Source organism: Gallus gallus, chromosome 3, assembly GCF_016699485.2.
Source record: "Gallus gallus isolate bGalGal1 chromosome 3, bGalGal1.mat.broiler.GRCg7b, whole genome shotgun sequence".
NCBI classification, from domain to species: domain Eukaryota; kingdom Metazoa; phylum Chordata; class Aves; order Galliformes; family Phasianidae; genus Gallus; species Gallus gallus.
In genome coordinates this window covers 99829462-99845437 of record NC_052534.1, presented here as the reverse complement: position 1 = coordinate 99845437, position 15976 = coordinate 99829462, and the positions used below count along the sequence as shown (strand labels likewise).

The window sequence follows — 15976 nt, the reverse complement described above, 5'->3', positions numbered from 1 at the left end:
TCATCGTTCCTGACCACAGCAGACTGGTAACGTAGGCCAAGCAAAGAGGGAGGTGAGCAAGTCAAGAAATATGTCAAGAAACAGTTCCAGGGAAAAAGATCCAGTGTCTTTTCTCACTTATACAAAACTCTGTGTTATATTCTTTGAGTAAACGTGCACAACTTGGAATGGAAAACAAAGACTTAGAGACAGGCAATGTAAGGAACCAGGTTTACAAAGACAAGTAAGCACGTCCATGAGACTGGGGTACTTGCTTAATGCAGGCACTGTTATCTAACTTCCTTGGTTCCTTTATATTCAAGGAAGTCAAGGTGAGCTTCAGGAGAAATGCATCTACTGGCTCTCCAGCAGCTTGAGTGCTCTTATGAAATCTCACCAAGTACCTAAATAGCTATGCAAATCTCATCTGAAGTATTTAGCTGCTGCATCCCCTGCACAAAATGCAATTTAAACTCTGTCACCTCTGCTTTCTAAGCAAATGACACCAGCATACAAAGCAGCCCAAGCACCGAGTTTCATTGTGACAGCCAGTACATCCATGTCTTGCTTTGTGAGGTACTTGCCCTACTTTGTGAGGTACTGCCCTGCAACCTGGGAGTCTCAGTTTCTGCCACACACTGTGGAACATGCAGGTTGGCATTTACTGCTTCATAAAAATAGCCTGGCACATGAATTATCATATGTCTCACTAACAACGTCCTGGGGAGCTAAGCAGGCCAAGCTGTGAGCACACTGACAGACTGGGATAAGGAATGCGCCCAGTGCAAGTCCTGGCTATAAAGCTGCTGAATAACACCTAGACTTCTATATCTGCATCTCTATATACATGCAATAAATATAGGCTAAGCTGGGTTTATTTTGCAGACATGCTTAGTGCTAAAGGTGTCCACGCAGTGTGACCCTGGCTCTTGTCAGGCAGGTTAGATAATAGCAAACTGCCTGTGAACCTCAGTCCCAGGCTGTCCCTCTCATCCTTTTCCTACACTTCTGGCTCTCTCCTGCCCCATTAGCACCTGCCAAGCTGCTCCCAGTAAGTCTGCACCAGCTTATCACGACTCTTTCTCCTAGCTTCCTTCCCTCTCTCCTTCCAACCTGGCTCCTATTCTCTGCTCGGTGCCGATTCTCACTACCCTTGTTGTCTTTTCCTTTGTTGGCTTTTCATCAGCAAAAACAGTGAGAGCAGCTATGTTCATAGCATGCCAGGTGTATGCCTAAGGTAAAAATGAAGATGTAAATTTGCTTAAGCTGCTGGGAGAATCATCTGGGCAACATCTTATTGACATTTAAACAGTCTGGGCGCCTTCAGGCATGGAGATAAGGCAGGCACCCAGTGGAGCAGAGCAGGAGTGGGGTTCTGCCAGGATCTTGCACAGGCATGAATCAGGAGGGATGGGGCAGGCCTGGGCACGATGCTGCACTATACAGTGTTTTAGAGTGTTTCTGTTAAAAAAAGCAGACTGTAAAGTTAAGTGAATCATGCAGCTTATAATTATGATGTGTAACGCCTCAACGGCCCAAGGCTGCCAGCTGAGAAATGCTGTGATTTGCAGGTGCAAGATGCTAATGCAAGGAGAAAGACTGCTGCACATCTCCTCACGGATACACAGATGTGTGGGGTTTGTGTGCGCATGTGTCCTCCTCTGACCACCTGAGACCACTCAGGGCTGCTCGGAGGAGGAAATGCTCCCTGGAGGACTATTGGTAGCTGTGAAGCACAAGCAGTTGCGTTCAGTGATGGAGCCGGCAAGTGAGATGCAGCCCAGTGCTTTGGTCCCAGAGGGCTGGGTGAATGTGAGAAGAGAGACAGGAGGAAGAACTGTGGGAAAAGTCCGTATTCATCCAGGAAGGAAAAAAACAACAACAACAAAAAAAAACATGTCCTACAGTAGAAAATAGAAATTCAAACTAAAAGGGAGAAAGGCTTTTATTTTCTATACCTTATTCTATATCATGTCTGTCTCCTAGTCTATATTCTTCTCACCCCTAACCTATTTGTTTGCCACTTGTAAGTGGGGTAGCGGTGGTGTCTGCTACCCATTTCCACACCCAGGTGTCTTGGTAGACACCTGACCTGATTGGGTTGTTTTTCTTCCCAGAACAAAAGCAGAAGCAAATCTGACCCTCGCTGCTGCTAGTCTGCCCCTACAAAAGGGTAAAATGTTAAAAAAAAAAAGATGGTGGTGTCCGAGATGTCACTTCCATTTGTACTTTCTCTTTTAAAAGTACAGTCAGCTAGAACGATCAGTGTTAGAAGAACAGTCAATTTTTTTGTCTGTTCTCTTTGCTATATAGATTGGTTGCAAAATAAAATAAAATAAAATAAAATAAAATAAAATAAATCCTTAAATCTAACAGACATGGAAAAGCTCTGAGGAGATACAATCCTCCAAAGAGCCAAGAAATTCCATCAAATTACTTCCTGCCACCAAGGAAAGCCACTCAACACTGCTCATTCTTTTCTGATGTCGCACTTCCACCCTGCTCCAGTATCGCTGCTCCAAACTTGCTTAGACACATTATTTTTCCCTAACTTGAAATGAGCTAGGTTGATTTACGACTCCTAGAAGCTGGCCAGGCTCCAGAAAGACATCAAACTGCCTGTCTGTACTGGTTTGATCCCTCAAGAAACCGAAATTAAAATGGTTTCTATTATTAATGATGACAGTTAATAGCAAAGATCAGCTCCAGTTTTTAAAACTTTCACGTGGTAAGGGGACAATAGAAAACTGAGTAACTGTACTATTAACACCAAACAATTTGAAATGATTGCAAAGGTAACCATGACATTTTCTCTAGTACAGCATCCACAAATCATGCACAGAACAGTACTGTGGCAGGAAACGTGATTAATTACAGTTGTTTCTACCTGGGTGGTAGCCATTAGATGCTGGATATCTAATCTAAACTAGTCATCAAGGCTCCAGTGTACAATGGAGAGAAACAGGCACCCAATTCTCCAAGAGGTAATTCATCTCATGCTAAAGTGTGTATACAAGTGGAATTAGTTGCTTTCTAAGAGTTCCTATTCTTGTTTGACCAGCAAGAAAGCCAACATGATTAGTACAGATGATAAATCTAACTGTCAGATAGCAAAGATGGCATGAAACAAAGTCTGCTGCTGGAGCTCAGTCTCAGGTGACTCTCCTGTACTTGGGACAACTGCAGAGCCCAGAATCAAATTTTGCTTCAATTCTTGGGACCCAAACCTAGGCACTGTCTGGCCAGAGAAGTCCAGTAAAGAGGTGGTGGATCTCTGCTAAAACTGTGAGGACAAAACAGCAGCTCGAGGTTAAAGCAGTCTCTGTGTAAATTCTGCCCAAGAAATTTTCTGACAGTATGACCTACTGTCTACCTGGCTCAAAAAAGCTCATTTGAGGGCCAAGATTTGCTAACAAAAATCCCACTAAGGCAAAATTCAGGTCCTCTCCAGTCCTTATCTATAAACCATTATCATACATGCATTTAGTTGATAAACATCTCTCAGGCTATGTTAATTTGGCCAGTTTTAAAGCTATTTTGAATACTTTAAACATATTAGCACTAGTGACTTGCTGACAGTTCCATGGGGAGTGGTTTAGTACCCACCGGTTCAGGTCATACGTAGAAAAAAACACAACTGTATCCATAATAACCTTGTAGAGCTCCTAGAACTCTACAAAGACAAAAGTCATTTTTTTAATGAATGTATCAGTAAAAGGCTAGGTTAGAAAACAGCATGCATACGGTATTATGTAAAGAATTTAGCACCTGAAGATAGGCAGACATCCTATGAAGTCCTGCCTCTCCAAACACTACAGGTAGTTTTTACATTTTAAGAGGAGTAAGTTACTAGGCATCTAAATAGAATGTAAATTAATTGCCTGAGTTTAATGGACTGAAGCAAACCATTCCTAACCCATATGGTCCCTATTCAGGCACCATATAACTCTCTTTACTTCATACCCCACCATAGGTTTCTCTGGATTCTCGCTTCTCTTAAAAGAACTGACTTCTGAAAATAGAAATGACATGGGATTGCCGCTAACCTCAGCCTCAGTGAAGGCTTTTTGATTTGCTTTCAACTGTGATATATGCTCACTTTGTCCTTGCTTTGCTCTCCAAAGCAGTTTATAAAAGATGAAAAAAAGGACTCCTTTGTATTGTATGGAAAATAACTGTGCTGTACGGAACAATACCAAGGCTGAAACGCCTAAAATTAGACCTGCAAGCTTTGCTTTCATTGGCAGCAACGTGTATGAATCCGCATTGTCCGAATCCCACATTCTTCCTCTTCTGTTCTTGTGAAATATGCTACTTTCTGAAAAACACTGAAGTTTAAATTTAGCAAACTGATTCAAGGACTCTACTGACCCTGGCAAATGGTTATTTTGATCGCATTCACCTTTAGGCTTTAATACTGAATGAGCAGATCAGCTTATTTTCAAAAGCAGGAATGGGGAAGCAGTATTTGCATAACAAAAAGTCGAATATCTCAGCAACAGTGCCTGCAATGATCCTGTAATTTCCAGGTTGTTTTTTTTTTTTTTCCTCCTAAGAAACATCAAACATAAATCTAATAGTTGTGTCTTTTTGCCCTGAAAGCAAGCTACAGAGAAGATAGGCACTATGGAAAGTGGCTGGCAGTGGGCAAAGTGGGACTAACAGGGACAATTTAGTCGTAACAGGTTAGCATCTACGTTATACCCATTCTTTTCTCAGCTAAATCCATTCAATTCCCACTGTATTCAAGAGAGTGAATAAATAAAAGCAAATGTATCCAAAAGGTCAAACTTCATGGATTTTCAATGAAGAAAGCCACACAGAGGCTCAAGAGAAACTGATGCTAGCTACTGCATTAAAGATAACTCAAACTGCTGTTATCATAGTGTTTATTTTGAGTGTCTCCTCGTGGAATTTCAGGATAAAATATGAGATTGGCATTGAGCCTCAAGTGGGTACAGCCAGAGCTGTCCAATTCCAGCAGCCTGTCAAGCCAAACTGTCGGGATTCATTTCTTGAGTTTATGGCTACAGCTCTCTCTGAAGCACAGCGCTGCTAATATTTGTAGAACATTGATACAGAAACAGCAAAACCACCTCCACCAGCTGGACACCTGCAGCGTGCACTGTCAGAGTACTCTCGGATAACTAAAATACCTGAGATTATGTGACCAACAAAAAAATATTACATACAGTATAGGTAGTAAACTACTATAAACGTAGGTAAAGCAGAAGTTATTTATCCATCCAAAAATGCTGATATGGGTCTCCAGTTGCAAGAAGGGCCTTAGGCAATGAATCAGGTGGGGACTTCCTCTCAAAAAAAGGGAATTTATTCTAGCTTTACTCAGCGAACAAGGTGCCAAAGAGGTTTTTTGGAGTTAGGGCCAGTAGAAGTCTAGACGAAACTAGTCTTCAGCTGCATTCAGCATTTCCCACTGGAAGATCTGCCCATAAAAAGTAATGTTATCAAAGTAAGATAAAGAGTAGCCTGAGAATACCATTTATTTCACCACACCAATTTTGTCAGCATTTCCTAATGTTTCCTACACCCTGGAAACTGCGTGGGCTGCCCTTCAAGCTCCACAGAGTGAGCACTGAGCTCCACGGGTCGTACGGTGGCATTTCAGACAACGCTCAGCTTTTGGAAAATGAATACAGGCTCATTGCATCACTGAGACAAAACGGAGATATTAACCACCAAGCACCTCATGAATAGGTTGTTACAGCATGGGAACCCTGAGAAAGGTAAATATACCTTTCTCAGGCCCAGGAAGGTTTGTCTTTGTTCCAAACCCAGGATGAGGTAATTTCTTCCTGGGGCAGCCTTTCATTTGTGCCTGATTAAGCCAGGTAATTACCTCCTGGATTTTGCGGGCAGGAATGCTCTGTGCAGTCAGCCCATTTAAGAAGCCATGGTTTCAGTCTCACGCTTTGCTTTCTATTCTTCCATATACAGAGCTATCCCAGGCTCTCACTGCTTTGATAACTGCAGTCTTTCAAGTTTCTGTAGTTCTTCCAAATTCTTCTAATGATTCAATCACTACAGACATACCTATAATTGAATATTAGTTCAGACTAAAAGAGGCAGCGGATAAGAAATACAAAAGCTATTATGGAGAAATTCAAAGTAATAACACTCACGTTCCTTTCTTGTTCTTTAGAAAAGCACCTTGATAACACAGCCTTTTTTTTTTTTTTTCCCAGAGAACAACAATTTTCTGGACTAAGAGAATGTGTACATCTTTTCCAATAAGCTTTTCACAGAGACCATCAGAAGCAGGAGAGCTCCTCTTTGTTATTCACTTTGCTACAGAAAGCACATGAGGTTACCACCTGACACAAAACCAGAAGAAACCATCTGATCAGTTTTGAGAAAAATTTAGACAGGTTGAGGAAGCACCACTCTAGGGAGTGGATTTCAAAAATAACCTTCCTTTTGAACCACTGTTTCATCTGCCCACTGCAGATGAAAGGGCTGTTTGTCATTTTCCACCAAGCATATACTGCTTCTCCGCTACTTGAGGCTTGATTTTCTTCTGATCGAGTGGAAAGGAGATCTGGGGAAAACCCTGGAGGAATGGCACAGTTCAGGGAGCTGCCCTGCTGGTTAGCAATGCCTGCTGTCCAGAGGAGCATGGACAGACATCGTCTCCTCCTGCTCATTCATTTCGCTCTGGGAACAAGCACGACTGCAGGGACTCATTAGGGTACATGCTGTTGAAATGCCTCAGGCAGAAAAATAAGCAAAAAATCAAGTGACCAAACCCCTTTACCTCACCATGGGATGTAGAGCTGCTCCAGCCCAAGCAAAGCCACTCTGCAGTTATAACATGCCTTTAAAAATCTTATTTAGAGCTCTGAAGTTCTGATGAATGGCCTGAAGCTACAGGAACAGAAAGGAACTATCACCCTTTTGCTGAAGAGCAACCAGGCTGCAGAGTCCTACTTTCAGAACATGCAGCTAAACCGGAGTTTGTTGCACAAGCTCCAGGTTCTTGCTATGCCGAAAAAACATTCAATAACCAATGCTTACACATGGCAGATTTTCATCTTTTGTCTTTTGCAAGGCGTAGCTGGCTGACAGCACTTAATAACAACTTAATGGAGTCTGATGGAATCAAATTGGCTTAAAGCCAGCATGATTGGTGCTCAAACGACTTCACTTTCAAACGTTTTGCCATAATAATAGATCACAGAATCATAGAATGGCCTGGGTTGAAAAGGACCATTACGATCATCTAGTTTCAACCCCCCTGCTGTGTGCAGGGTCGACAACCACCAGACCAGGCTGCCCAGAGCCACATCCAGCCTGGCCTTGAATGCCTCCAGGGATGGGGCACCCACAACCTCCTTGGGCAACCTGTTCCAGTGCGTCACCACCCTCTGGGTGAAAAGCTTCCTCCTAGGATCTAACCTAAACCTCCCCTGTCTTAGTTTAAAAGCATTCCCCCTTGTCCTATCATTATCCACCCTTGTAACAGCCATTCCCCCTCCTGTTTATACGCTGCTCCCTTCAAGTACTGGAAGGCCGCAATGAGGTCTTCCCAGAGCCTTCTCTTCTCCAAGCTAAACAAGCCCAGTTCCCTCAACCTTTCCTCATAGGAGAGGTACTCCAGCCCCCAGATCATCTTCGTGGCCCTCTGTGGCCCTATTCTACCAATAATAGATGAGCAGTAACCATCACCAACACAGATGGCCAAAGAAATAGAGATTTTTCAAGTAAGAAGCAGGGAATGCACAACTTTTGGGCCATTCCTCATAAAAGATGTACCATCCCTGTTCTTATGCTCTAATATTTAAAAGAATGCATTTTTACCTGGTCTCAGTCTTGACAGTGTCACACCCATTCCCCTCAGAAACAAGCAAGCACACATAATGGCTATTTCTGCCTACTCTTATTGTAGAGACAAATCTCAGGCACAACCCACGGATTAGCAGAATCTAACTGGTTATGCAGGTTTATTGCACTCTACTGATAAATTTTCGCGTCCCCGTTTATCCACATCAAACTGATCTCTGGGTAATGCTTCACATTTCTAAGGGGAAAAGCCACAAAGCCTGTCTAAAGCGGAATGCAGCTATAAATTATAGGCGAGCTCTCCCATTTTATACTCTGCCATAAAGCACACAACTGAGGTCAGCTGCTGTTTCTTTATAAAGCCAACTGTTCAAATCCATATGAGAAACTGACCTGGGACTTCATTTTTTATCAGTACTTTGACAAGCATCTGTGCATGAGCGATTTTCATATAAGTAGTGGAGTGCTGACACCTGCATTTTATTATTAAAAAACGAAAGCCGAAAAAATATGTCAAGGACTATGGCTAAAGTGATAATTAAACCCAATACAATAATTGTGTATAAAGTGATGTAATTAATCCAGTGTAATTAAAACTCAGAGATAACAGAGACATGCATCTCCTCGCTATCTAAGAGCCCAATCTCTGCTCTGTAATTCATGTTCCCATCAGCTCTAACCCAAGTGGATCCTTATTATTGCACCACTGCCCAACAGATCTCAGCCGCAGAAGCAGAGGAACCTGGGAAAAAAATGGAAATACCTTCTGATTTCCACTTCATAAACTAAACTGGTAGTAGCATGGACAGGTAGTAGCCTGGTGATTTGAATTTAAGGTAAAAAAATAACACTTTTAGTTCACTGTTGCTTTTATTTTATTTCTTGAACTATATACAGGCAGCACAGAAACTACTGGCTTCTGTAAAAATGTATAAAGGTAGCCAATATTTCTGAACTGCACCAATTTAGTTTCACACTGAGTACAAAAGAGAGCCATGAGGAAAGATAAGCCTCAGGAACGAGTCACAGGCAGACAACAGTTCTGTACTGGTCCCAGTCCTTCATGGGCAAGTCTGCATCCTCGTTCTTTTTAAACCCGAAACCTGATAACCCCATCAACAGCTCTTGTATGACTCATCCTGCTGACAGATCCAAAAGCCAGACAACAATATGGGAGCTACATCTGAGCTGTATGGGCAACCCTTCTGAGGCAGAGTTGGTCCATTACTGACGTATGGGACAAACTCTTGTAGCTTCAGAAAAAAACTTACACACATGCCAACATTTTTCAATGTGACTTGTAAGAACTAGAAATAGGGGTTTTGAGGTGTTTTTTTTTTTTTTCTTTCCTCCTACTTCTTTCAGATTAGCAGTGCAAACTGAGTTCCTCCAAGAGAAACTGCACCATAGCACTGCGACGGCTGCAACACAGTTGCACCCGTCAACAGACGGGTAAAACACAGCCTGCAATTCACTGCAAGATTCCAGGGTCTTGGATCCCATCCTCTGCCATTACTTTGCCAGAAGCTCTGAGCCAAGTCTCGTTACTGCCTCCTGCTTCATCGTACAATATGATGTGAATGAAACCATTTCAAATTCTATAAATTTGCCAGTACTGTAGGTGTCTCATCCCATCCAAAACTGACATCAGCAATAAAAAACTACATAGCACATAAAAACAAAATGCAAAACAATGAGCAACTTGTCATTTAGATTCTTCAAAATCACAGCCCCAAACTAACAGCTTTTTACTGTGGAAAAATCAAGATTTTAAAAAGCAGCAGTTTAATCATAAGACCAATGAATCATATGAGAGAACTTTGAAAGTCTTATGCGAACACTTCACATTTTACTTTTCAGTCCTTCTCCCTGCTTAGTTTCATGTCCCAAATGGCTCTAAATGCACCAATCCCACTACGCCCACACAGAACATGCTACCAGGGGAAGCCTGCTATGGGGGAGCTTCTCTGGTCACGCTTAGGACTTACTTGTAGGTGGCTGAAAACCATCTCGATTCCTCTTCTTCCTCGACAGCAACACCTAACACCCATCTCATATATACAAAGTTGTCACAGTTCATCTCAGTGAGATACCCTCTGAGCACCCAGATCAGTGGATGCTTTTCATATGCTGCAGATCTGATAGAGCCTGGCCACCATTGCCTACGAAGAAGCAGTTCAGAGAAAAGCAGCAAGAATAAGCTGGATTTTCACCAAATTCAGTTTTTCCTGGTAATTCAAATTTTCTCAACACATTTTTTTCTCGCATCATCTACAAGGTTGTGAAAAGTGTTCAAACTGTTGTAGCTTCACATTTCAAATTAATCACCTCTTTTGTGAGAGGCTCTCCACGCCTCAGTCTTGCAGCTTCTCCTGGATGCTGACACCTCTACGCCCTGCTATCAACTAATGATATCCTACTCCCTTTCCTAAGTACCTGTGCTCACTTCCCCCCTCCTTACTGATTCATTTTAAACTCCATCTCCCTAGCACTGAAATCCTCATAGATCCCATCCTGCCTACATCTCTGGCATGATTCACGATCACACTTGCTCTTTTTCCCCGAATATCATCTCCTTCAGGCTACCAGCTTGCTGAACACTTACACCTACATCTGCAGTCAACTCTGTGAGTTTAAACCAATAGATTTCCCCATGCATTTCAGTCTAGTCACCTGCAGAAGTGTTTTAGTGGCTCAGGACATAACTTCTATCCGAGGATTAGCTGACACCACTGATACGGTGCAGTTGATCTTCACTAACACATTCCTGTTGGCAGTAGGACACTGCATTGAGAAGTGGGTAACACGCATATTGTGGTCCCAAGCCCTGTGAAATTTGTAGGGAAGAAGTAGGATTTCCAAAATATCTTACTGTCTTCTCTTCAGCCTAATCAGAAAAATAAGGCACCCACTACAGCGCAGGTCACAGTTAAACACAGTTATTTTTCACATACTTGAAGCAGATTAAGTTGCAGGACATTTTCTTTTTTCAATTAATTTTAAATTGACTGTGTTTCACCAACATTAAAACAACAGCAAGAAAAAAACGCCTGATACTGAAAAAGAAAGTACTTTATTATTGTATGTTTACTGCAGATTTCTCATGCAACAATTCAGAACCTTGCTGTTTCTCACTTATTTATAGTTGTATATTACAACCCTACATGCACTGAAAAATCTCTGAAGGAGGTTCTATAGCAATACATCGCATAGCAATTAACTAGCAAAGTGTTGCCCACCTCGTTCTTGTCTAAAAACAGCAGACCAACAGCATAGACATTACAGCTTTAAATGATATGTACATCTGATTATTGATAACAATAGAAATTATAACCAAAGAATACGTTATGAAAATGTTATACATCACATCTTCCTAGCGTGTAATTAGGCAACACAGAAAATAAAACAAAAGTATGTATATACAGGCCCTGATGCCATGTGCAGGACGTGACATCCCACTGCACAGATCTATCAGGAGCGACATACTGGACCTTGCACTGAGACATAGAGAGTTACGGCACTGAAGGCTGTGATTCACTTGACAAAGCAGACAGGCACACAGCAGGAACACAGCTGTACTCAACATCTGCTCGCATTGTACTGTGTCTTCTTATAGACTTCTCTTTGAAAATACCAGTCTAGAGACATCTGGATGCCAACCCAGCTGCACATAATGTCTTCTAGGGTTTGTCTGCATTGCAGTCCTGCTGGCTTTGGCATTGGGAACAGCCCCAATGGGGCAAAGCAGAGGGCAGTGTAGGCTGCAAAACCCCTTGAAGGGCAGGATGAAGACCCAAGCACATAAGCCGTGCTAAGCACTGTACTGCTGTGTCTGGCTTGCTGCAGGTACATCTAATACTGGAGTATGTCAGCATAGTTCATTCACAACCTAGCGACTGCAGATTAAATGCACCTTAATAATCCCTGTAGGAGATGGACTCAGTCACTGCTATCAGACATGGATTGGTTCAGTCACCCCGTGAAGCTCCTGAACACACATCTTTCTGCACAGAGTGTGGTTACTACAGATCCTATATTTTGTTAAAATTTTAATATAAATATTTAACATTATAGCACTGTAAATCCATACAGTTGCACTTCCTAGAACATCTGCAAGGGCCAGATCATTTTTTACAAAGCTCACAAAATAACAATAATTAAAAAAAAAAAACACAGTTAAAATGCCCAAAATGGAGGAGGCATGCATTGTGATGAAGTGTGCAGTGCCAGGCAGCAGGAAGGACTGGGAGCCTCTCAGCAAGCAGGGACTGATGGAGCAGAATTACCACAGAGAGGAGGCAGAGCCAGAGAGAGAGGAAAAAAGGGGATCAGGGAAAGCTGAAGGATGAGATAAGGTAAGGCAGAGTTAGTACCTGCTGACACCTCAGGGTTACACTCTCACATAACAGAGGGGGAAGCCTGGATGTGTTATATTCACCTTTTAACCATGCAGAAACTAATATCACTTACAGATCTGTGGTCCAGTAGCACCTATCTGTGGTAGGCACAGGAGACAAATAAAAATAATAATAACCCCTTCCAATCCTCCTATTTCCCCAGATAAGAATTAAATTTAAAAATGTCGTGGAGCTAAATAGCCAAGCATTTGCCTAATGTGTACCACAGCAAGAGACAGCTCTTGTAAACGTTTGGGTTTTTTTTTAATTAAAAATGATAAAAGCTACCTTATGACCTACTTACCATACCTGAGGAGGGATATGGAGCCTGGGCAGCTACCCCTCTTAAACACTGTGGCATTTCAGTCACACAGTTGTGTCATCAGAAGATCACTGACAGGAGAAGGCAGACATATCTTATCTACTTGTACAGGGAAAACAGTTTGTGACTCCTTGACCCTCCTCCGTTAAGGGTGCATAAATTGGAGCTTTAACAAGGTAAAACGTATAATTGTCTGATTTCAAATCCAAAAGCATGCTAACCTTTCGCATGTTCTCATGCCTGCTGGAGCACACTGCTGAGCACCCTTTGCCCTTATAAGGTGAGCAATGTGATCAGATACACGGCTACTTATCCGTCAGACAGATGCAAAAAATAGAAGTGAAAAATACAAGTCAAAATTAGTTAAGAGTTTATTTGAAGATACAGTTCTGTTGTATAAACCAGTTGGATTTGCAAAAATCATCAGTATGATCTGATGCCTTACTAATCAAACAAAAACTCCTTCACAGGCTACTGCATTTTCAAGCTGAAATCTTTATTCACTTCAAGATAGGGATTCCAAGATGCCTGATGTCCTGAATGTCAGCACTTATTTGTATCATTTGGGGGAAAAAAAATTACATTTAAAATGAAAAACAACGGCCTCCAAAAGTACAATATATGTTCTGTTGTAAAGAAAGACTGTCAGCTATGGTGATGGCAGTTGGATATGTGCTGCACATTAGCAGTATGGACACAAATAAGTTTTTGCAGCATTAACCATTACATAAGGATATTTTATTTACAGTGCCAAAGCCTTGTAAAAATGTGTATTTTTATTAACTTTTTAAAATAACTTTTTTTTATGTATGCCAAATTCTATTAAAAAGCAAGAACGTTTTAATTGAAACTGCTAATATCCACAATTTCATCCTCTAAGAGTCTTCAGTTACTTTATATTTCTAAATATAGCTGATAAGAGTACGCAGAAATATGCTGTATTCTACCAGCTTTTATAAACAAGATGTTCTAATTTTAGATGACTCCATTCTGAATAAAGTTTAATTAAATACACAGATATTCTGAAATGCAGTCCGCAGAAAGGATATTATTCAGCTCTCCTCAATGCCATTTAATTCCATTTCATAGCGAATGATTTAATATCTACTTTTGAGTAAAAACGTTCTCCACTAAGTGGAACGCTAATCTTTTATTTAAAAGAAAGGGAAACCAAAAATACAACAACAACAACAACAAAACCCAACCCACAAACATTTCCAGTAACACACTGCCTTTGTGGCATTATTTTTAGATGCTGAAATCAAGTCTCAGGTCCTGTACAGACACCTGGCTCAAGAGATGACCTATTTAAGTGACAGCCTTTCAACTGCTTCAGGGAGGCATTGGCTCAAGAGGTAATGAAGTCCAGAAGTAAGACGTAAGGTGCACACCAAGGATAATTAACTATTAGAACTTAAGGGGAACCGTGACAATCTTTCATGATCATCTTTCATAATTTTAAATCGAAGACTGATTTATTCCCCCCACACCCAAAAAACAAAAAAAGAATGTGGATCATGGCCAGGAGACTACACACGGGTATCACTGAGTCAGTGTTATGGGCTGTGCTGGACACTTGGTTACAATTTTCATTACTCCTTGCAGAGCTGAACACTCATGGACCTGAAGCCTTTCATCTCTCTGAGCTTCATATTTAGCTCCAAGTTAAAATAATTAAAGCAATTTTCATCAAATGCTTTAGAGCCTTATATTTATTAGTCTAAAAGCTCTGTAAATTACCCTCACAGCTTGTTTTCTTCCTGAGTATACATTTTTACTTGTACAGTGCTGAGAATATAGTCTCCATCAAAGTCTGAGCAATCGACATAATCCCACTGATGGGCATTACGCTGTTTGATTCAACATGTCAGGAGAACAAAATACTAAAAAACAAAAAGCAGTAGTATGCTATTTGTGTTACCACCGCAGATCTCAGTTTGTAGGTGTTCTCATATTGAGAAGGTCTGCTGGCAGACAAGAAATAGGTACACGCATTCCTTCTGGCACTTGGCAGACGACACAGCAGAGCTGCACAGAACCGATGACGCTGTCCTGAAATCATCATCTATTTTAAAGTAAATCAGCCATAAGTCAAAAGCGATTAAAAGTAATTTTCATTAACAAGTTTAGTGTCTCATGTATATTAGATTAAAAGCTATAAATATCGCTATTACAGCCTGGCTTTGTGTATTTTGCCCCCCATTCTGAAGTTGTACAATATTGGCCATATAGATATCCCTCATCGAGTTGCTCAGCGATGATAAAGTTATTTTAAAAGCCTTTATTTTCCTCATTGGAAAATATTTTTTTGTAATTAAGGACCCACTTGATTACATCAACTTATCAACTCTCACGACTTCTAAAATCAAACACTGTTGACAAACTCAAGAACATGGCAAACTCTGACTCTGTCAAAACACTGCAATTATGGAAGTGATAATATAATCTGTTACGTTTGTACATTTCTGCACTTGCAAACGTGACTTGAGGGGGTCTATTCAAGGCAGAAAATCTTCAGTACAATCATACTTCTTCCTCTGTTCTTGATACCAGGGTCTCAGAATACATTTTTAGGTCAACAATGCATTTATCATCCCACTTCAAACGAACACTGTTAATTTCAATTAATGGTGCCTTTACAAGTTATTCCAGAAAATGTAATTCTGTTCTTTACTCTCCTCGAGGAATTGATAATGAAGAATAGTTTGATATTTTTATAAATACAGCAGTGAAATTGAGTATCGAGACATTTATATCTTTTCCTTCTCTTTCAGCTGTCTCCTTGAAACCACTTAGTTTTTACACCTTTCAGCTACGATACCATCTCTAACAATCTGACTTTATTTCCTACGTGTGTATTATTGTCCGTTGGATCAGATTCATATTGATATGTGAAAAAGCCCCTGAAAGCAGAGATTCTGTAGGTAACATCCACGTAAGTTTAAAACACAAATTAAAAAAATGTATCTTGTTTGCAACTTAAGTAATAACTTAAAAAGCCACATGGATTTGAAGCACTACCTGGAGATTATGTGTTTCACAATAAGTACCCCTTCTATCATGTTTCATTATCTTTGAAAAGGATTATGGCTATCACCCTTACAGTATCAGTACAAAACTGAAAGGATGAGATATTTTTGATGAATAAAGATGGGAGCTGGAGCTAAAGAGAGAAAGCGCCTCAGCGTGATGGAGCGCAGCTGGATCCCAGCATCCCACAGCACTGCACATGCTCACTGCCCTCCCTGCTCCTGCTGAGCTCTCGTAGCAGGCACTGCTCTGAGCAATGCCACATACAGAAGTGATAAAGTCACAATTCTTCCCAAGGGTTAAGAAGAACGTTATTGGTAAAGAAAAGAGATCTAAAGATGCAAGGGAGGCACATGGAGGGTGGAGAAGAAACAAAATAACGCTCCAAGGGAAGGAAGAAAAAAAGGCAAAGTATGCATGGGACAGTGAGAGGCATGCAGATGGGGGT

At 41.1% G+C, this 15976-nt stretch overlaps 1 protein-coding gene across 13 annotated transcripts in view; it reads right to left on the bottom strand.

Annotated features, from left to right (window-relative positions):
• The window catches only part of VSNL1 (visinin like 1), a 76952-nt gene that overhangs the window by 57495 nt on the left and 3481 nt on the right, over positions 1–15976 (bottom strand). Inside the window, exon 1 of one of the 13 annotated variants that reach the window (XM_046938523.1) lies at positions 9768–10236. The exons of 10 other annotated variants lie outside the window; for them this stretch is intronic. Coding sequence is in view for 2 of the 3 variants with exons in the window: in XM_046938526.1 (XP_046794482.1) it covers positions 14448–14563 (116 nt within the window). In the remaining variant the exon portion in view is untranslated. Of the gene's footprint in view, positions 1–7797; positions 7836–9767; positions 10237–10833; positions 14564–15976 lie in introns of those variants that run through there. 2 more of the 13 variants (XM_046938521.1, XM_046938526.1) reach the window with 2 other exon arrangements.